The following is a 21,863-nucleotide window of genomic DNA, read 5'->3' as shown; positions in this document are numbered from 1 at the left end:
GACTGAATTAGTAATCAAAAAACTTCCCACAAGGATAAGCCCAAGAGTATATGATTTTGCTGGTGAATTCCACTGAACATTTAAAAAGTTAGCCCCAATCCTTTACAAATTCTTCCAAATAATATAAGAGGGAACCCTTTTCAATGTATTCTATGAATCCAGTATTACCCTGAAACCAAAAACAAAGACATCACAAGAAAACTATAGACCAATATCCCTTATCAATATAGATGAAAAAATCCTCAATAAAATACTAGCAAATGGAATCCAGCAACATATACAAAAAGTATACATTATGGCCAAGTAATATCTATCCCAGAAATGCAATGTTGGTCCAATGTATAAAAATCAATCAATATGAAATACCACATTAACAAAGTGAAATGCAGACAAAGCATTTGAGAAAAGTACAACAACCTTTCATGATAAAAATACTCAACCTAGGAATAGAAAAAAATCTTCCTCAACCTGACAAAGAACAGTTACAAAAACCCTACATTTAGCATCATACCTAATGGTGAAAAGCTGAAAGAAATCAGAGACAAGCAATAGCTGCTTGCTGTTGCCAATTCTGTTCAATATCTACTCTAGGTTCTAGCCAGGGAAATTATGCAAAAGGATCAAAAAAAAACAAAAAAGTAGACATCTAGATTGGAAATGAAGAAATTAAACTATCTCTATTTGTAGATGACATGATTTTGTATGTATAAATCCTAAGGAATCCACCAAAAAAATTTAGCACTGATAAACTAGTTAAATAAGTTTGTAGGATATAAGATTAATATATAAAAACCAATTGTGTAAGTGTATCCTGGCAATGAACAATCCAAAAAAAAATCAAAATAATTCTACTTAAAATAAGCATCAAAAAGAATAAAATATTTAGAAATTTGACAAAAGACGTGTAGGACTTGTACACTGAAAACTATAAAACATCATTGAAAGAAATTAAAAACCTAAATAAATGTAAAGACATCCTGTGCTAATAAATAGGAAGACTTAATATTGTTAAGATGTCAACACTTCCCAATTAATTTGCTGATTCAACAGAACCTCTGTCAAAATCCCAGATGGGGAAATTATTAAGTTCATCCTAAAATTCACAGGGACATGAAAAGGACCCAGAATATCCTGTAGGATACTGTAAGGATCCTGTAAGAGAAAAACAGTTGGAAGATTTATACATTCCAATTTCAAAACTTGCTACAGCAACTACAGCAATCAACAACATATAGTATTGGCATAAGGATAGATATGTAAATTAATGGAACAGAAGAATCCTGAAATGACACATACATCTTTGTCAATTAATCTTCAACGAGAATGAGAAAACCATTCAATATGGAAAAAAGTCTCTTCAACAAATGGTGCTGAGACAACTGGATAGTCACATGCAAAAAAATGAAGTTGAACTCTTATCTCACATCATAACAGTGATCACAGACCTAAATGTAAGAGCTAAAACTATAATACTCTGGGAAGAAAACACTGGGGTAAATCTTTAATACCCTGGATTAGGCAATGATTTCTTAGATATGACACTGAAAGTGCAAGCAGTTAATTTAAAAAAATTGACTTCATCAAAATTAAAAACTTTTGTGCTTCAAGGATATCATCAAATGAAGAGACAACCTACAGAATGAGAAAATATCTGCAAACCATACATCTGATGAGTTCTAGTATCCAGAATATATAAAGAACTCTTATAACTCAGAAAACAATTAATTTAAAAAGGAGTAAAGATTTAAGAAAGGATTTCTTCAAAGAAGATATATGAATAGCCAATAGCAAATGAAATAATGGCTAACATCATTACTCATTAGGGAAATGCAAATCAAAACCACGAGATACACATTATACCCACTGGAAGGGGTATAATAAATAAAATAAATAAAGGCAGCCAATAAGTAGTTTTGGTGAAAATGTGGAAACATCAGAACCTCCATATATTGTTGGTAGGCATGAAGAGTGGTGCAGCTGTTTTGGAAAACAGTTTGGCAGTTCCTCAAAAAGTTAAACGTAGTTACCATACAACCAAAATTGTCACTCCTAGGTATACACCCAAGAGAACTGAAAATATATGTCTATACAGAAACCTGTACAGAGATATTCATAGCAGCATTATTCATAACAGCCAAAAAGTGGAAATAACTAAAGTGTCCATGAACTGATGAACAAAGAAAATGTGGTACACATATATGCAATGGAATATTATTCAGCCATAAAAAGGAATAAAGTACTGATTAATGTTATGACATGGACAAAACTTTAAAATATTATAAAGACCTAGGAATAAAATATGTAGGAATAAATTTACCTAAGGAGGCAAAAGACCTGTACTCTGAAAACTATAAGATGCTGATGAAAGAAATCGAAGATGATACAAACAGATGGAGAGATATACCATGTTCTTGGATTGGAAGAATCAATATTGCAAAAATGACTATACTACCCAAGGCAATCTACAGATTCAATGCAATCCCTATCAAATTATCAATGGCATTTTTCACAGAACTAGAACAAAAATTTTTAAATTTGTATGGAAACACAAAATACCCCGAATAGCCAAAGCAATCCTGAGAAAGAAAAATGAAGCTAGAGGAATCAGACTCCCTGACTTCAGACTATATTACAAAGCTACAGTCATCAAAACAGTTTGGTACTGGCACAAAAACAGAAATATAGATCAATGGAATAGAAATAAACCCATGCACCTATGGCCAATTAATCTATGACAAAGGAGGCAAGAATATACAGTGGAGAAAAGACAGTCTCTTCAATAAGTGGTGCTGGGAAAACTGGAAAGCTACATGTAAAAGAAGGAAATTAGAACATTCTCTAACACCATACACAGAAATAAACTCAAAATGGATCAAAGACCTAAGTGTAAGGCTGGACACTATAAAACTGTTAGAGGAAAACATAGGCAGAACACTCTTTGACATAAATTGCAGCAACATCTTTTTTGATTCACCTCCTAGAGTAATGAAAATAAAAACAAAAATAGACAAATGGGACCTAATTAAACTTAAAATCTTCTGCACAGCAAAGGAAGCCATAAACAAAACAAAAAGACAACCCACAGAATGGGAGAAAATATTGATATTTGCAAACAAAGCGACCGAGAAGGAATTAACCTCCAAAATATACAAACAACTCATGAAGCTCTATGTCAAAAAAACAAACAATGCAATCAAAAAATGGGCAGAAGATCTAAATAGACATTTCTCCACAGAAGACATACAGATGGCCAAAAAGCACATGAAAAGATGCTCAACATCACTAATTATCAGAGAAATGCAAATCAAAACTACAATGAGGTATCACCTCACACAGGTCGGAATGGCCATCATCAAAAAATCTACAAACAATAAATGCTGGAGAGGGTGGGGAGAAAAGGGAACCCTCATACACTGTTGGTGGGAATGTAAATTGGTACAGCCACTATGGAGAACAGTATGGAAGTTCCTTAAAAAACTAAAAATAGAACTACCATATGAGCCAGTGATCCCACTCCTTGGCATGTATCCAGAGGAAACCATAATTTGAAAAGATACGTGCACCCCAGTGTTCACTGCGGCACAATTTACAACAGCCAAGACATGGAAGCAACCTAAATGTCCATCGACAGAGGAACGGATAAAGATATGGTACATATATACAATGGAATATTACTCAGCCATAAAACAGAACAAAATAATGCCATTTGTAGCAACATGGGTGGACCTAGAGATTATCATGCTAAGTGAAGTAAGTCAGATAAATATCATATGATATCACTCATATGTGGAATATTTAAAAAATGATTTACAAAACAGAAACAAACTCACAGATTTTTAAAACAAACTTTTGGAGACCAAAGGGGAAATGTGGTGGGGGGGAGGGATAAATTAGGATCTTGGGATGAACATACACACACTACTATATACAAAATGGATAACCAACATGGATCTACTGTATAGCACAGGAAACTACTCAATGTGGGAAAAGAATCTGAAAAAGAATGAATAACCTATAATAACCTATATGGGAAAAGAACCTGAGAAAGAATGAATATATGTATGTGTATAACTGAATCACTATGCTGTACACCTGAAACTAACACAACATTGGAAATCAACTATACTCCAATAAAATTTAAAAAAATAAAAATAAAAAAAAATTTAAAAACACATATTATGCTAAGTGAAAGAGGCCAGACAGATTGAATAGAATATTGTATGATTCTATTAATATGAAAAGCCCAGAAAAGGCAAATCTGTAGAGACAGAATGTTGATTAGTAGTTGCCATTTAGTGGGGGAGGAGAATGGGAAGTGATCGCCTAATGGCTTTGAGGTTTCCTTTTGGGAGCAATGAAAATGTTGTACAACTTTGTGAATATACTAATGCACTGTATTGTATACTTTAAAAGGGTGAATTTTATGGTGTGTGAATTATATAGAAATGGAAAAAACTCACACATAACAAAATGACTTCAAGGTGATTTCCTATATGAAGTGGCTTCTGAAAAGGCACCTTTATTTTCATAGCGGCCTTTCAAATATTGTTGGAATTTTTACGTTGCAGCCTAATTTTAACATGGCTCAGAACTTGGCTAACGGTTAAATAACAAATCAGAGAAATTGTAATAAAAATATTTACCTATACAACAGATTTTTAAAAACACTCTCAACCTCTTTGGACTTCTAACTGTAAAAAAAAAAAGGGACTTCCCTGGTGGCACAGTGGTTAAGAATCTGCCTGCCAATGTAGGGGACACAGGTTCGATCCCTGGTCCGGGAAGATCCCACATGCCGTGGAGCAACTAAGCCTATGCACTACAACTACTGAGCCTGAGTGCCACAACTACTGAAGCCCGTGTGCCTAGAGCCCGTGCAACAAGAGAAGCCACTGCAATAAGAAGCCCACGCACTGCAATGAAGAGTAGCCCCTGCTCACCGCAACTAGAGAAAGCCTGCACGCAGTAATGAAGACCCAATGCAGCCAAAAATAATAAATAAATAAATAAATAAATATTTTAAAAAACAAAATTTAAAAATTATATCAGCCATTTAAACTTATGCAAGAATAGAAAAACTAGCAAAATAAATTAAATGTACATAACAAATTTATACTTTAAAAAATAAGAAAATTATCAATTTGCAAACTAATGGAAACAGGTAATAATCATCGGTGGATGTGCTAAACCATTAGGTAGAAGTTTTCTAGTAAACTTTATGATGGGTGGATCAAGCTAACAACTCCTCAGCTGAACACTCATAACATCATTATAAATGGAACAAAGCAGATATTATGTCCCTCTTGATGGGTATGAAGAACTAAGATTATTTCATCACCACTTATGAAGCATTTTGCTAATATATACATTCATGTATACATACATATTTAAGTCTCTAACTACCAGTGTACGTACGATATTGGTGACAGAGGAACAAGTTAAGCAAGTGTGCACAGCCAAATCCAGAATGTGAGAAATTTTACAAAGCAAGTCATACAGTCTCTTTAACAAATAAATTCATAAAAAAGAGAGGGGAAACTATAATAAAGTAAAAGAGCCTTGTGAATCATATACTTTATCTTACAAACTGGGACACTTTTGAGAGTAAAAGGAAGTTCTATCAATAACTATACTAGACAATAGGCATGAACTGGGACCTACTCAAAACCCTCAATCAAATGTAAGATATGGACTTTCTTTTTGTCAATACTGTTTTACTTTATATATATGTATATCTAATATGTATATGTGTATATATGTGTACATTGGAAACAGTATCCAATTAGGGAATTTGAACATGGTCGGAACGTAAAATGATATTAAAGAATCACTCAATTTTGAGATGAATGATAATGACACTGTGACTAGGTTTTGCTTATAAAAAAAAAAAAAAAGTCCTTGGGCATATATCCTGAGAAAACCATGATTCAAAAAGACACACGCACCCCAATATTCATTGCAGCACTGTTTACAATAGCCAGGTCATGGAAGCAACCTAAATGCCCATCAACAGAGAAATGGATGGAGAAGATGTGGTACATATATACAATGGAATATTAGCCATAAGAGGGAACAAAATTGTGCCATTTGCAGCAACATGGATGGACCTAGAGACTGTCATACAGAGTGAAGTAAGTCAGAAAGAGAAAAAGAAATATCGTGTATTAATGCATATATGTGGAATCTAGAAAAATGGTACAGATGAACCTGTTTGCAAGGCGGAAATAGAGACACTGACATAAAGAAAAAAACGTATGGACACCAAGGGGGGGAAAGAATGGGTGGGATGAATTGGGAGATTGGGATTGACTTATATACACTAATATGTATAAAACAGATAACTAATGAGAACCTACTGTATAGCACAGGGAACTCTACTCAGTGCTCTGTGGTGGCCTAAACGGGAAGTAAATCCAAAAAAGAGGGGATATATGTATACATATAGCTGATTCACTTTGCTGTACAGTAGAAACTAACACAACATTGTAAAACACCAAGTCCTTATTTGTTAATGATACACACTGAAGTGAACATAGCTTAGATGATATGGCCTCTGTTTTGCTTTAAAACACTGGTGGGGATGGGGTTAGGAAGTGGGGGGGGGCACACAGAATATATGGAATAGTATTGGCAAAATGTGATAAATATACTGCATTCCTCCATTTACGTATATTGGAAAATTTTTATAATATAAAGTTTCTTTAAAAGTTTAATATCACCCAGCATGGCAGAGACATTTCTGGCTTTGACTTCCTTATAATGACAGATACACTCCCACAACTCTTACTTGCCAAAAAATTATTGGTTAGGCTTAGTCATAAAATAAAAATCTCAAAGGGAAATCTTTAAAGGAGAAACAGCTGGCTGGGCTCAAAGGAAATGTAAAAATCCGTTTTGACTTTCCCACTGGAAGATGCTCTCGGAGTTCTTTTCTGGACTCACAGTGGGTGGTTATGGTGCCTGCGGGCACTGGGATTTATAAGAACTCAGTGATGAGGGTCCCACAGCTTTGAATATTAAAATGAGTCAGCAGCCCCAATTTGAGATTACACTCCATTCTTCACAAAAAAATCGTAATTTTAACTTTTGCCAGACATAAAATAAAACTTATTTTATAGGGTAGAAGAAACTTCAAAAGCTATATCAGAGTGAAGTCTCTATTGCCATTGGTTAAGTGTCTATTTGAATCATGTACCTCAAGTATATTTTTTGTTTTTGGAAACTTGCTCTAAGTACAGGTAGCCCAAAGCTAGAACATCATCTAAATCACTACTCATCTTTACCTTGAAATGACAGACAAAGTTAAGCAAAAGTATACAGATTGGCCTTTAAAATGTCAATATTTTTTTTTTTTTTAATTTATTTTTGGCTGTGTTAGGTCTTCGTTTCTGTGCGAGGGCTTTCTCCAGTTGCGGCAAGTGGGGGCCACTCTTCATCGCGGTGCGCGGGCCACTCACTGTCGCGGCCTCTCCCGTTGCGGAGCACAGGCTCCAGACGCGCAAGCTCAGTAGTTGTGGCTCACGGGCTTAGTTGCTCCGTGGCATGTGGGATCTTCCCAGACCAGGGCTTGAACCCGTGTCCGCTGCATTGGCAGGCAGATTCTTAACCACTGCGCCACCAGGGAAGCCCCAAATGTCAATATTTGAAGCACATCTTTTAATAGTTTTGTTCTTGTCCCTATTTAGACCAGTTAAACAAATTAAGTTTTTCTTAGACCCTGGCCCAATCATCATTCATGGTTTTCAAATGCAAAATAACATAATTTAGGAAAGTTCTTAACATAGAATCTGACCTATAGAAAGAAATTCTATTTCAGACAATGGCATTTATAGGAATCAAAGAAAAGCCTTCAGGGGAAAAATAACAGAGATGTATAATATTAATAAAAATTAAATCAATTACAAAGAATGTGAAATGTAGTTTGCAAGAAACTTCAAGAAATTTAAATAAAACAAATGTCATTTTCACAAGAACTTCTTCGGTGGTTTAGAAGTTCCAGCTACCAAGTCTAAGAGGAAGTCTGCTTTACAAAAACAAGGCAGTGTCGCTGAATTCCTGAGAAAAATGCTATCACCAACATCTGCTCAAGATGCCTTAACTTTCATTTTCTTTCTGATTAAAGACACCTAAATACATTTTTTTAAAGGAGAAACAAGGGATGTTAGGGTAAATGGAATATTACTTTATACCTAAAGCAGTCAGTCACAAGTTTGAGTCATGTCTTATGAATCAGCAACTTCTACCTTCCAACCTATCATTTGTAAAAGTGGGTTGATGGCCTTGAGGTACACACCATGACACTTTGGGATCATGACTGTCATAGAAAGCCAAGCCACACTTTCATACAGGAAAAGTAACTTTCCTAAACAGATTATTTATAGTTGATTTGCAACCCTCCCTACCCACCCCCAATGACCCAGAGGGAGAACCTATGTTAACATACAGTAAAACCATACCAGTTAGAGTAATAGCAAAAGGACAAATTTGGTTAGCAATGCATTGTTGCAATGAGCAGCACAATATTTCCATAAGCTCAGTAAACTCTTTTGTAGTTTGGTGGACGCAGAAGAAAGGTGACTAAAGGAAGAAGTGCAGGGACTTCCCTGGTGGTCCAGTGGTAAAGAATCTGCCTTCCAATGTAGGGGATGCGGGTTTGATCCCTGGTCAGGGAACTAAGATCCCACGTGCCGCGGGGTGACTGAGCCCGTGCGCCGTGACTACTGAGCTCGCGCGCCTCAGCGGGAGACCCTGCGTGCCGCGAACTACAGAGCCCACGTGCCCTAGAGCCCGTGCACCACAACTAGAGAAGAGAAAACCTGCACGCCACAACTAGAGGGAAGCCCGCGCCACAACGAAAGATCCTGCATGCCTCAACTAAGACCCGACGCAGCCAAAAAAATTTTAAAAACTAAGAAAAAAGTGCAATATTAAAATTATTTTAGTACTGACTGTGAGTAAAATAGCTACATAAGATTTCAGTGCAGCACTGTGAATTTTCCTGTATTCTTTTAATGATATACAAGAATAGCATAGCAGAAGGAAAATAAAAAATTAAGCTTTCTCCAAGTGAAGATGTAAACTTCCTGCAAGTAGATAAGGTTAAAAAACAAAAAACACAAACAAAACCATACCAGCACTTGGATGCATTAAATATATTTAACTGCATACCTTGCTCTCCTATTCCAAATTTTTATATTCCTTGAAAATAATGCCCATCCATAACCACTAATTTCTTGATTATTTAGTAGCAGTAAAAGTGGAAGTGATTTTGATTATTATTATGGAAATAATGGACTAGATTGCAGTGAAGTCAAAATCAGTTTGTTTCTACAGAACTTCTATAGATAAGCCTTGTATTTTTATGTTTGCTACATATAAAGTCCTTGACCTGGGAATCCTAAAGTTTCTCACCTAACTGTGTCAGATACTGCGACACAGAAGTGGTGTCAATACTTACTAACGTGGTGACTAGGCACACAAAACAGTTGTCACTTGCGTAAGCGGACACATAAATATTTTCAGGTTTATGGTACGGTTGAGTTTGTGGGTACAGACACGCAGATTTACAGCAAGCTGCTTCTAACTCATAGCTACGCTGTCTGAAGGTACAAAATATTAGTAAATGAAATTGCTTCGAAGTATCCATGTTAGCACTGGCAAGTGCAAGTTCCTACTGCATGGCTGTGAAGCAGGCATTTTGATCCCTGTTTTGTAAACGCAGGTTCAACTCTCTGCCCTCAAACCGACAATTAAGCTCTCCTAGCAGTGGAAAGAGAGGAGAGGCCTGGGATGCACTTACTCTTCATTCAGGGCACACCGACGATTGGTGAGCGTGCCGTATTTCCTCAGTGTCTCGGTGAGCTCGGAGTACAGTTTGTCAGCCAGAGAGAGTGGGATTCCTTCCCACACCAGGATGAGAATCACAATCACCGCAGCCTCGCAGGTGTGGCCAGCTCGCTCCCGCACCAAGCACAGTAGCTTCTCCTCGCTGCAGCTTCTGCGAACCACCTGTTCGGGTCACCATTCCACCCCAACACCCACCACCCCAACCAAAACAAAACAAGGGTCACTTGCAGCAGATGAGAGCATTGATTGACGTCTGTATATTTTCTCAAGTCTGGGTCACAATTTGGGCGACATTTACCGGCACCTGCAACTTGCCTTTTGCTGCCCATTATAACGTCAGGGCCTACCCTGGGGTCAGAACTGGGAGAGATGCAAAAGCACTCGGGGTGTAGCAGACTCGACCCAGTACAGTGGGGACAATGCTCCCTGCACTAAAGCCAGAGCTAGATGGAAGACAATCAAGACCTCAAAGTTCAAGGTCTTCAAAAATGACAAGATAAAGATTACCTGCAGGTACTTAAAGGATTAAGGACCTCTTCCTCACATGCCGGGAAGAATTACACTTCTAGCAGGCACTTGAACAGACCTCTTCCTCACTATTAAATTCTTTCAATTAAATACAGTTTGTACATGATTTTATCCTAATCTGCCCTTTTCTTAGGAGATGACACGTGATAAATATAAGCAATATTCCTTTCAACTGGCATAAATGATTCTCTGATCTGATAACCCAATTCCCAGGGTTAGATGAATGAATCAAAATGCCCAAGACTGAAGACCAAAGGCCTTGTCAAGTCACACTTACCCATTTGGCAATAGGACATCCCTGAGAACTTTTGCCTTCTTTACCAGTATAGATGACTCTTTCAATCCTAATAGCTTTACCCTTCTGTCCAAACCTTAAAGAAATCCACAGAAACACACACACACATAAAATTAGCAAATGAATCTAAGAGGCAATCAAAATATTGAACATTTGAGCATAATTTTACTCTATGGCCACATCCTGAGAAATGAATAGTTTATTTTTGAAAAACAGAACTAAGCCAAGCAAACTGGATAATAGACTTTAAGCCTTGTATTTCTTCAGTATCAAAATATACTGATAATTGTAATGAACTATTTTGAAATTATATGATGGGTAAAAATAATGGGAAAGCTTATTTTTATACATAATTTCACCAAGCACAAAACTTTTTAAAGTTTGTTAAATTCAGTCTTCTAAGATACGTACTATTTGTCCTTTACTAAATTTAGTTATTTTAAAACTTGGGGAATCATAAGATTTTAGTTAGAACTGTTTCTCTAAGAATCTCTCATTTTTTAAAAGGCTGGCAAATAACTAGTATCCAGCAATTTTGAAAATATAGGATAGTTCTAGAAATAGATTATATTTTCCCTTATGACCAAAGCACTACTTACTCCTTGCTAATAAAAAAGGGCACTTAGGGAAATTCACTATTTCTGCCAGGCTACTAGACGATTATTTAGTGAATTTCTATGTGCTAATTTAGAAATGAATAATTTGAATTTGGGGCAACAATGATACAGAATATGTCCTTGCTGCCCAGAATGTCTCCTAATGTATTTTAATGATAAAAACTTCTATCTCTTAAAGAAAAGGCACCCTAGCGTAATAACAGCTCAGAGCTGTGGATACCTATATGAAAGTCTCTCTCTGCATTGGTTATCTTGCTCATAACAGTCTTCAAGTTTGCAAGATGACATGCAGGAGTAACTGTGTAGATTCAGGTAAGTACTTGCACACCTATGACTGACAGTTAAAAAAAAATGCAGCTATAAATAGAGTCTGTCTCTATTTCTATTCAGTGTATCACTCTTGCCCTCTGCTCATACTAACGGACAACTTCCTTGGAGATAACTACTCATTTACAGCTCCAGGTGAATTTAACTCAATGGTTCCTTTCTTATACCACCTTTCCCCCCTTTTCCTTTTTTATCATCAAGTGGGAAAACCAGAGTGGGCGCTCTCTTTGCAGCCTGTGCCAGCACCCTTGCGCCTGGCAGGCTGGCTGGCTGGTTGGTTCTTGTTCATGCCTGGGTTTTTCTGGCATCCATCTCAAAGTGGGCAGCCTATGCCAGCTTGCAGACTATTAGTCCTGTCAAATATTGTGACTCTCTGGTGAATAGCACAGTGTGTAGTGCTGGCAACCCTGGAATAGCTAAGCCTACTAATAATTACTCAATTTACAATTGCTGACTGCTTTGTATGTGAAAGCTGGAAAAATTCTGACATATACAAAAGGATAAACGTTAATCTGCCCTGTGCCTTTGCGTTAATTACCTTTCTTCCATGATTTCTCTAATAGCTGCCACATTAGGACCTGCTCCTAGATGGGTATAAAAAGGACCTTCATCTTTTTCAATAATTTGCTCTGTTGAGATAATAGAAGATTATTATTTTAGACCTCAATTATACTAAATATAAAGGCTACATCCACAAAGCTTATCCCCCACCTGTACATTAAAGGTCCTAAATGTGACTTTAAACATTTTTTTCCTTTAAAATGAGTAAACTGATGGACTAATCTATTAGAAAATGTGCCAAATAATTAGGTATATGTCCATTCTGCCTGTTGGATAAAAATATATTAAATTACATTTCAGATATGGGATAAGGAATTATTTTAAATCAAGTAAGTGGAACTAAATAAACAGTGAGGGAATTAGACTATATTATATGTAATATCAACTACAATCCAATTTTTTAAACTGAAGAAAAAAAAAATTACAGCTTACTAGAAGCCTGCCTGTTATTTGGATGTTAAAAGATTAAAAATAAAATTTCCTGTCCTATCTCACCCCCAGGATTTTGTTCAGTTTATTGTCAAGATACCTTTTTCTCCTCTCGTTTCCCCACCATATTCGATCACTTTGTTTTGAAAATAAGAACATTCAATCCAGACCCATATTGTATGTACTACTTTAGAACAACTTATGATGAGAGAAAATATTGAAGAGAGGGTCAGATAAAAGGAAGAGGCTCTTGTAAACTATCAAAGATGAAAAGTGGGGAAAAAAGGTTTGTGTGATAGGAGAAGGGTGTGAAGATGAGTATAACTTACCCAATGTTGTCTATGACATGTGTGGCACATTAGGTCAGTGAGGCAATAATATTACCCACACACAAAGGGGCAGTATAGGTCTTCCCTCCATCCTTCTATAAAATGTGGAGTGTCCCATTTTAAGAGGAATGACATAAAGTGGGTGGACCATTAGCCACATTAGTTGAACGCTGGTTTTTACAAATGTCTTCTACTGTATCCAAGCTGAGTAGCTATAATTAAGATCTCTCTCTCTCTCTCTCTCTCTCTCTCTATATATATATATATATATATATTATATATTTTTATATATATACATATATATCTGCATCAATCAGCAAAAAGTTTCCCTATTCCAACAGACCTATCATGCATCTTGAATTTTAACAAAAAGATGCTTGTTTAAAAAAAGAAAGAGAAATACCATATTTTCTATCAAAAAGATGAAACTTTTAAAGAGAAAATATCAAATATAAATCACACAATGTTTCAAATGTATACACGGAGAAAGGGCAACTTTATGAATATTCAGAACTTTGGCATTAAAATTTCCCCTAAGTCACCAAGACAGAAGATGATAATGTCCCCTTATCGATTATAAAAGTTAATCTTGTAAAACTACTAATACACTCAATCTTGAATTAAAAAATATTAAAAGCTCCTACATTAGTTTGCATATGGCAGTTAGTTTCTCATTTTAACAAGGTGTTTTTACTGCCTGGCTATCTGTCCAGGAGATGATATACAAAGAGTTAACTAGACTGATTAGGCTAAAACAGATACCTTTATATTTTAAACGGTTTGAAGGGAGGGACAAATGAGCATGCACAATTTTTTAATTTTTTTGAAAAACTGAATGTAAGTGAAGTTCTGTCTTGCACAGCACAAGCATCTGTAATTTAAAGACAAGAAATGTAAGCTTCAGGTTTTTATGAGCCTTCACAAATTGCTGCCAGACTCAAAATTTTTAAAAAGAAAGAAAAATCCCATATCTGAAGATAAATTTGCTAATTCTGGATAAACACCATGTGTCTCAGTACATTTCTGGCACTTACCTACACATCTGCATGATGGGAAATCATACTGAGTCTTGACAGGTGTATCCAATAAATTTTTTATAGGAGTATCTAGTAATTTGGAAGGTGACTCTAAAAAATTATTGAGAACAGAACCAGCTGTTCTTTTGGTTGGTGTCTTTTCTGAGGAAGGCATTGCTTGCTGCTCTAAAGCTGGGGTGTGGCTATCAAGTTCTGCAGCAGTGGTTTGTCTAGTTAAAACTGTGACTGGCCCTGACATTTCTATTTTTACTTGCTTCTGTGATTTTAGAGCAAGAGCCTTATGGTCAAATAATGATTTGACCTGAAATTGCTTCAGATGCTGCTCCATGGTCTCAAGGATGCTCCGCTGCTGCATGTTATCACAGCTCGGAGGTGGAATCTCTTGCTTGGGTATCTTTTTCCACATTGTGTTTTCTGGCTGTGCTGACATGAGGCGCATACAGGCGTGGGGCTTGGATCCAGGTTCGACCTTAATTGGCCTTTGCATCTGACTATGGCAAGACTCGGCTTGGAGTTGTTGTGTTTGCTGCTGTTCTTGCTTCTGCAAAAGGTGCCACCTTAGAGCAGCATGCTTTTGGATGTCCTTCTGGGGCAGGGTCTGAATGTGACTTCCTGCCTGATTGGGCAAAGGGAACGCATTTGCTTGGTTTTGCATCAGGTACCTTTGCTGAGCGAGCTGTACAGCTTGTTGACTAGACATATCTTGGTTTCTATTTTTATATCCCTGTAGAACTGAAGCTTGTTGAGACTTCTGTTCTTGTTCTTGAAAGCACCTGTGAAGAACATCTTGCTTTGGGGTCACATTATTTGGAAAATATTGCATGTGATGCAAGTTTGGGATCTTGTTTCCCGCAAAGAGTTCAGAATTTACAGTCTGTTCTTTATTTTCTGCAACTACGTGTATATTGTTTGAACAAGAAATCTGCACTTTGCTTGCATTTGACTTCAAGATCTGACCATAGGGGGAATTTATACTATTCATATTCTGTACTTGCTCCAGTCCCACTTGGGGATTATGAGTCTGGAACTCACTTGATTTTGAATGTTGATCTTCACCACGAAAGCATTCTTCTACTTTAATCTGGCTAAAGAATGATCCTTCTCTTTGCTGATCACTGTTGCCTTGGGGATGAGAAAAGGTCTGGGGCATTTGTTCTTTATTCTTCATCTGTAATTTTTGCTGCTGTTGCTGGTTTTGAGAGAGATGTGAAGTCTGGGATGGTTGTGTTTGTGCTGCCTGCTTCTGAGGCTTATGTTGCGAAAGGTGTGAGTTTGAGAATGGGTCAGTCTTGGAAGCCTGTTGATTCAAGTGCCGTTTTAATGTTGGGGGCATGAGTTTCTCAGTTTGGGGATCTGGTCTTTGCTGGAAATGACACCTCAGGGCACAGACTGACTGTCTGTGAGCTTCGGGTGAAGGGTCTGTCTTGGAGAAGTGCACCTGGAGTGAGGGTTTCTGGAACTGGAGATGCTGGTCCACTGTACCTTGAGACTGCCCTTGATTCATCTCAGCTTGGTACCTTGGCGGCCTCTGCTCCGGCTGCATTATTTTCTGGGTGTAAGCTTGCCCTGGGAGCCCCCCAGGCACGTTGGAATTTCCAGTGTATTGTTTGGAGGTCATTTGATGGGAGGGGTTGGACTGATGATACTGAAGAATTGACCGCAGGGTTGCCTCATTACATTTTAGATGGGATTCTGCCTGACGATAGTGAGGGGCCTTCAATTCAATCCATCCTGGTTTCAGATAGGGCTGTGTTGGGAGCACAGGGTCTCGTGTTTGTTCCTTGTCTTGACTCTTGAAGAGCTCTTGCTCTTTGTGTCCCATCAACTGCTGGCAGTGATCCTGTGCATCTCCACTGCTACCAAGAATTGGTGGGTTATGTTTGAGATGTTCTGAGAGTTGTCTTGTTTTCTCAGAACACAATGGAACCGTCACTGTCCCTGGAGTCCGTATGCCATTCTTGTTAACACAATAATTCTGAGGCCTTTCTGGAAGCATCGGAGAGGGGTTGGATACTTGTGTAGAGGGAGTAGGACTCTGGGATGGCGGTGCCTCGTGTTGACCCTCTATTTTCACTTCCCTTAAAAGAGCTGTGTTACTTTGGTTGGGGTAGTGATGGTGTTCTTCCAAAACTCCATCATTCAGAGTGCTTTTTCCTTCAGAAGGAAGCTGAGGAACCTGCGGAAGAGGAGGAGGGGGAGGAAGAAGCAATTGTGATGGTGGTGGTGTGGTAGTGGCAGAAAAGGAATCCTTAGTGAACACTGAGCTTTGCTTGAAGTAAGCACCATTCATTTCATTTTGCTTTAAATACCGTTCAGAGCTGCCACCAGGAGCCTGCAAATTGCTGCTGGAACCTGAACAGAATTCTTCACCAGATACTAGCTTTGTGGTTCCTTGGATGTTACTGTTTTCTGCCGGAGATGGGCGTATCTCAAAAACTGACTTTCGTTGTTCTGGTTTCTGAAAGGGACAGGTCCCTAGCATTGCAGCTGGTTTACTGGCACTATCGGCATCACAGGCCTCGGTCACCACTGCAGCTGGCTCTGGAGGCAGCTCAGAGTTCGAGGTCTGTGGGAAATTGATCTGCCCTGAGGTATGCGATGGGTGAGTGATCTCACAGGACAACTCATTAGTAGCCTGACTGTTAATGGCATGTATGTGAGATGTGGTTTTCTGCACCGCGATGGAAACACAATCTGGATAATATTGAGACAGTGTTTTTTCCAGGAGTTCACCACGTGTGTTTTCCATGGAAGAGGCAGAAACTGTAGCACCATTAGGCATTAGCACTGCCTTATTTTTAAGAAGTAATACAATGTTCTTGTCGTGGTACTTAGCATTTTTCCCCTCCTGTTGGTTCAGAATCTGAAGCTCTGGATTTTCAGATCCACTGCAGTTATGTGATGAAAAACCAGTGAAATCTTTAACTTCATTTTCTTGGGCTGCAGAGCTAACAGATTCTCTCTTATCACTCACATCGGAGACATTTGGTTGACTGCTGCCTTTGCCTGGATTTCTTTCTTGGCTTTCCCCGAAGTTCTTTCTTTCTCCATTGGCCTTTTGGTCTTGTTTCAGTTTCTTGTTCTGATGGAGCCCAGAGAGAGAAGGTTCACTGACTGTGCGTTTTATCCCTCCGTTTTGCAAACATCTGGAATACCCTCTACTTTCTTGTATAAAGTCCGGACTCACGCGACTATTCTGGCTTCCTTTCATGTGGGGTATTCCATAATAACTCTTGAAAGACTGCCACTTGGTGTCTCCATTTACTTCTGGATAAGGTCTCTTCGTTAATGGGCTTCCATTCTGGAGCTTTATAGCCAGAGGTTCTGTCTGGCAAATGGGAGAAGAAGACGGTATCAGGAATGGACTCAGTCTGTTGCCCTCAACATGGTTCGTTCTATCCTGTTCCATCAGGCTTGCTTCGGGGCCATCCACAAGGCTGCCCTTTGAATGAATTCTAAAGCGTATGGAAACAAAAATTAAAGTACATTAATACATATCTAACACTAACAGTACACCTTAGAGAAGAATCGTGGCATTAATAATACTGGAATTCCTAGACATAGTAAACTGTGATACTCTTTTTCATGTCTCGGAGTGACAACCAAGAGCTACTCAGGAAATGATTATTCTTGTCTTACCAGCAACTCTGAAATATTTACGGTCACAGTAAACAAAGATCAAAATCACCAGCTAATGTGGGAAGTTCATACTGTATTAGTAAATAGTATCAACTTCCTTCCCAAATAATTTTTTTTGTCAAAATGCTAAAAATAGAGAAAGACAACCTCCTTTCTTTCTTCTCTAGCACCTTCAATATCCAATCATTTGCTAAGTTCTATCAATTCCATTTCCTATGTATTCCTTGAATTATCTTCACTGCCACTTGGTAGCCAGATCTACATTATCTTGCTTCATTATCTACTGTAATAGCTTTTTAAAGATTTCTCCCGAGCCCAGCCTGTCCTCTCCCCAGTCCTTCAAGGATCCTTCAAACTGTTATCAAAGGGAATGTTCTAAAAGGCAAATCTGATGTCATACCCTTCTTAACACACTTTATTGACTGCATATTGCCTGCATTAGTAGTTCTCAAACTCTACCCAAATACACCTGGAAGATAAGGCACAGTCTCTGCAGAGTTGACATTCCAGGGGAGGGGGGAGGGGTGCAAGTGTAGTTTATAAAATGCCTTTTCTAAGTGATTCTATATTTTCCTCTACAATATCTGGCCACCTACTTCTTTTGAGAATTCCTGCCTAATATAAATGGTTTTTCATATGCAGGTGTCTATTTTTCTGTCCTCCTACTTCCTCCCACAGATTATACTCCAACTATAACAACAGCTTATAAATACCCAAACATTGTAAGCTGTTTCAGACCTCCATGCTGTTGTATTATCTGCCTAGAAGGCCTTCTTAGTCCTCTTACTGTGCCCTGTGACTCCTGTGTCTGGCTACAACTGTCTCAGATCACCTCCCCTAGAATTTTTTCCTTGATTTTCCAAAAGAATTACTCACTCCCAGTTTTATCCTGTTTTTTGATCTTGTATATGGTCTACTGCTGAGCATATCACATTCAACTGTATTTTGTTTACTCTCTCTCACTGGACTGTGAATTCCTTAAAAATATCCTACTCTGGGACTTCCCTGGTGGCGCAGTGGTTGAGAATCTGCCTGCCAATGCAGGGGACACGGGTTCGAGCTCTGGTCTGGGAAGATCCCACATGCCGCGGAGCAACTAGGCCCGTGAGCCACAATTACTGAGCCTGCACGTCTGGAGCCTGTGCTCCGCAACAGGAGAGGCCGCGATAGTGAGAGGCCCGCGCACCGCGATGAAGAGTGGCCCCCGCTTGCCGCAACTGGAGAAAGCCCTCGCACAGAAATGAAGACTCAACACAGCCAAAAATAAATAAATAAATAAAATAAATAAAAAATAAAAATAAAGGAATTCCTTTAAAAAAAAAAAAGTAAAATATCCTACTCTGTTTATTTTTGTGCTTAGACTGAGTATCCAATCAGTTTCACCAGATTGATATAAATTTGCTCATCTTGTGATCATTTCTTTATTCAGTCATTCATTCAAACATTTTTGAGATCAATACTGATGGAGATTTCAAAGTCCAAATGATAGGGAAAGCAGGAAGAAATGGGCACTAAAAAAGCAAAAATAATCCATTATATAAAGTGAATGCTGCCCCATTCATTATAGAGTCCTGCTTTATTTTCCCACAGTTTTTCTCATTAAATTTATTTTAAGGCTATAAGTAGAAAAAAAAATCAAGACTATTTTCCCTTTGGGCTATAAAAAAGCTCTATTAAAATAGCCATTGCTTACTAACCAAGACAAATGAAACAGAGGAAGAAACAAACACTGGGAAGCAACACTAAAGTTATCATTTGCAGAGAATAAGATTGTATACTGGCCAACTAAGAGAATCAACTGAAAAACTGTTACAGATGACAGTAAAGTAGCTAGAATAAAAATCAACAGCCAGTCAGAAGCTATGGTGGAATAAAAAACTGTAATAGAAAAAATATTTTAAAAATACTAAGAATAAACTTAAAAAGAAATGTGAAAGACCTATCTGAATAAAACGTTAAAACAATACTGAGGGATACACAAACACGAAAACAAAACAAGTAGAAAGATATAATATGTTCTTGTATAGTTGTCAAATTAATCTATTCATTTAATGTATTTTCATAAAAATACTATAAGAATGGGTTGAGGAATTAAGAAGCCGACTCTAAAGTTCATGTGGAAAAATAAACAAACTGGATAACCAGGAATAATCTGAAAGAGAATCATAATGGGGCTTGGGCAGGGCGGGAGCCAAATGGAAAGATATTAAAAAGCAACAAAAGCTCTACTGTACTTAAAACAGCTTGTACTTGCACATAAATAGATAATAGAGTGTTTATAAGACCAATGGAATAGAATAGAATGTCCAGAAATAGATTCAAACACACATAGAAATATAGTATGAGGTAATGATGGCATTTCAAATAAATATATTAGAACAATGGAATAGTTTTCTGAAAAAATGATACAGTTGGATCGGTCCCTTACATCTTATACCAAAATGTATTCTAGATGGATTTAAATTCTGAATATGGAAAACAAAACCCTAAAAAAATTAAAAACAGCCTGAGAAAACTTAAAAAAAACAATCTAATGACTGGACAAGTTCTTTGTGACACAAAATCTAGAAGCCATAAAAGATGAGGAAGTTCAATAAAATTTGTGCATGTAAAAATAAACCCATAGCAAAGTTAAAAGTTACATAATACTTAATATATAGGACTCATACAAATTGACAGGGAAAAGACCAACCATCAAACAGGAAAAATGAGCCAAGGACATGGACAGTTCACAGAAAATGAAATGCAAGTGGCTGTTAAATATTTTTAAAATGTCCATCATAACTTATAAAAAGAAATGCAAATTAAGACTGCAACAAGATACAGTTTTTTTTTTCAAATTGGCAACGAACAAAAACTTTAATAATACACTACATTGGCAAGCATATGGGGGAAACAGACATGCTGTCGCATGGTTCTCAGGAGCCAAAACTAATACAAATACCATACAGGAGGATTTAGCAATATCTACAGAATTTCGTAGAAACTTCCTTTGATCCTTCAGTTTTAAACTCTCATCTAACAAATATGCACATATTTGTTAAGCCATGTATGCACAGTGTTTTGCACTAGCAAAGTTTGGAAACAACCTATATTTTCAGATGAAGTATTTCCAAGTAATTAAATGAAATAAAGAAAGCTGCAGAACAGTATGTTTAAGAATGCCACAACCTGTACCTTTACAAAAATAAAAATAAAATCAGCTCTGGGAGAATATACAACAAACTGGTTATAATACTTTGCCTCCAGGAAAAGGAATGGAGAGGCTGGAGAATAGCACTGAGAGGGAGATTGTTTTTAACTGTGTCATTTTGGAACTTTTAGGCATGTATATTAATAAATAAAACTTAAATCAAAAGGTCACAATTCCTAATGACAAATAAAAATAACAGAACAAAGTGATATCTTTATTTCTGCTAGACCTACCTCCTCTCAAATGTTAAGAGATGGGCTAGATGTGCACAGTCACTAGTCACAAATGGCCAGTGAGCCTTTGAAACGTGCTTAGTCCAAACTGAGATGTTCTGTAAGTATATATACATACTGGATTTCAAAGACCTTAGTGTGGACCAAAAAACATAAAATAACTCAATTTTTAAAAATGTTTATTACATGCTGAAACAATGCTATATTGGACATAATAAGTAAAAAATATATCATTAAATTTCATGTGTTTCTTTTTACTTGTTTTAATGTCAGTACTGGAAAATTTTAAATGCGGTATGTGGCTTATGTTGTATTTCTATTGGGTAGCTCTGAGCTAAACTAATACTCTTAATTATCAATAACCTTTCATAAAAAAAACCTTTGGTTTCCAGAATCATGAAAATTGATTTGTAGTCTTTGATGTAAGGAGCTTCTCCAAAATCAGGGGCATTACCACTTTTCAAAAATTAAGAAGCATAGGAGAGTGGCCAAGATGGTGAAACAGAAGGACCCTAACATCACCTCCTCTTAAGAGCACACCAAAATCACAACAATCTGCAGAAAAACCATCCTTGAAAAAGACTGAAACCTACCAGAAAAGATCCTCTACAGCTAAAGACATAAAGACGGAGCCACAAAGAGACTGGTAGAAGAGGCGAACTTCCAATGTAATCAAATCCCATACCCCCCCCCAAGGTGAATGACCCACAAACTGGAGAATAATTATATTACAGAGGTTCTCCCACAGGAGTGAGAGTTCTGAGCCCCTCAGCCTGGGGGTCCAGCACAGGGAAGAGGAGCCCCCCAGAGCATTTGGTTTTGAAGGCCA

The 21,863-nt window shown here is 37.5% G+C and overlaps 1 protein-coding gene across 3 annotated transcripts in view; it reads right to left on the bottom strand.

Annotated features, from left to right (window-relative positions):
• Positions 1-21,863, bottom strand: part of TET2 (tet methylcytosine dioxygenase 2) — a 138,957-nt gene that overhangs the window by 24,395 nt on the left and 92,699 nt on the right. For 2 of the 3 annotated variants that reach the window (XM_059923360.1, XM_059923359.1), the window contains exons 3-6: positions 13,967-17,424; positions 12,152-12,242; positions 10,652-10,745; positions 9,800-10,008 (exon numbers count right to left, since the gene is read on the bottom strand). In XM_059923360.1, coding sequence (XP_059779343.1) covers positions 9,800-10,008; positions 10,652-10,745; positions 12,152-12,242; positions 13,967-17,378 — 3,806 coding nt within the window. In that variant the 5' untranslated portion in view covers positions 17,379-17,424. Of the gene's footprint in view, positions 1-9,799; positions 10,009-10,651; positions 10,746-12,151; positions 12,243-13,966; positions 17,425-21,863 lie in introns of those variants that run through there. The other variant, XM_059923361.1, reaches the window with a different exon arrangement.

The sequence above is a fragment of the Balaenoptera ricei genome, chromosome 5 (assembly GCF_028023285.1).
Source record: "Balaenoptera ricei isolate mBalRic1 chromosome 5, mBalRic1.hap2, whole genome shotgun sequence".
NCBI lineage: Eukaryota > Metazoa > Chordata > Mammalia > Artiodactyla > Balaenopteridae > Balaenoptera > Balaenoptera ricei.
Note: the sequence above shows the minus strand (reverse complement) of the source record. Positions and strands in the feature narration are given on the sequence as shown.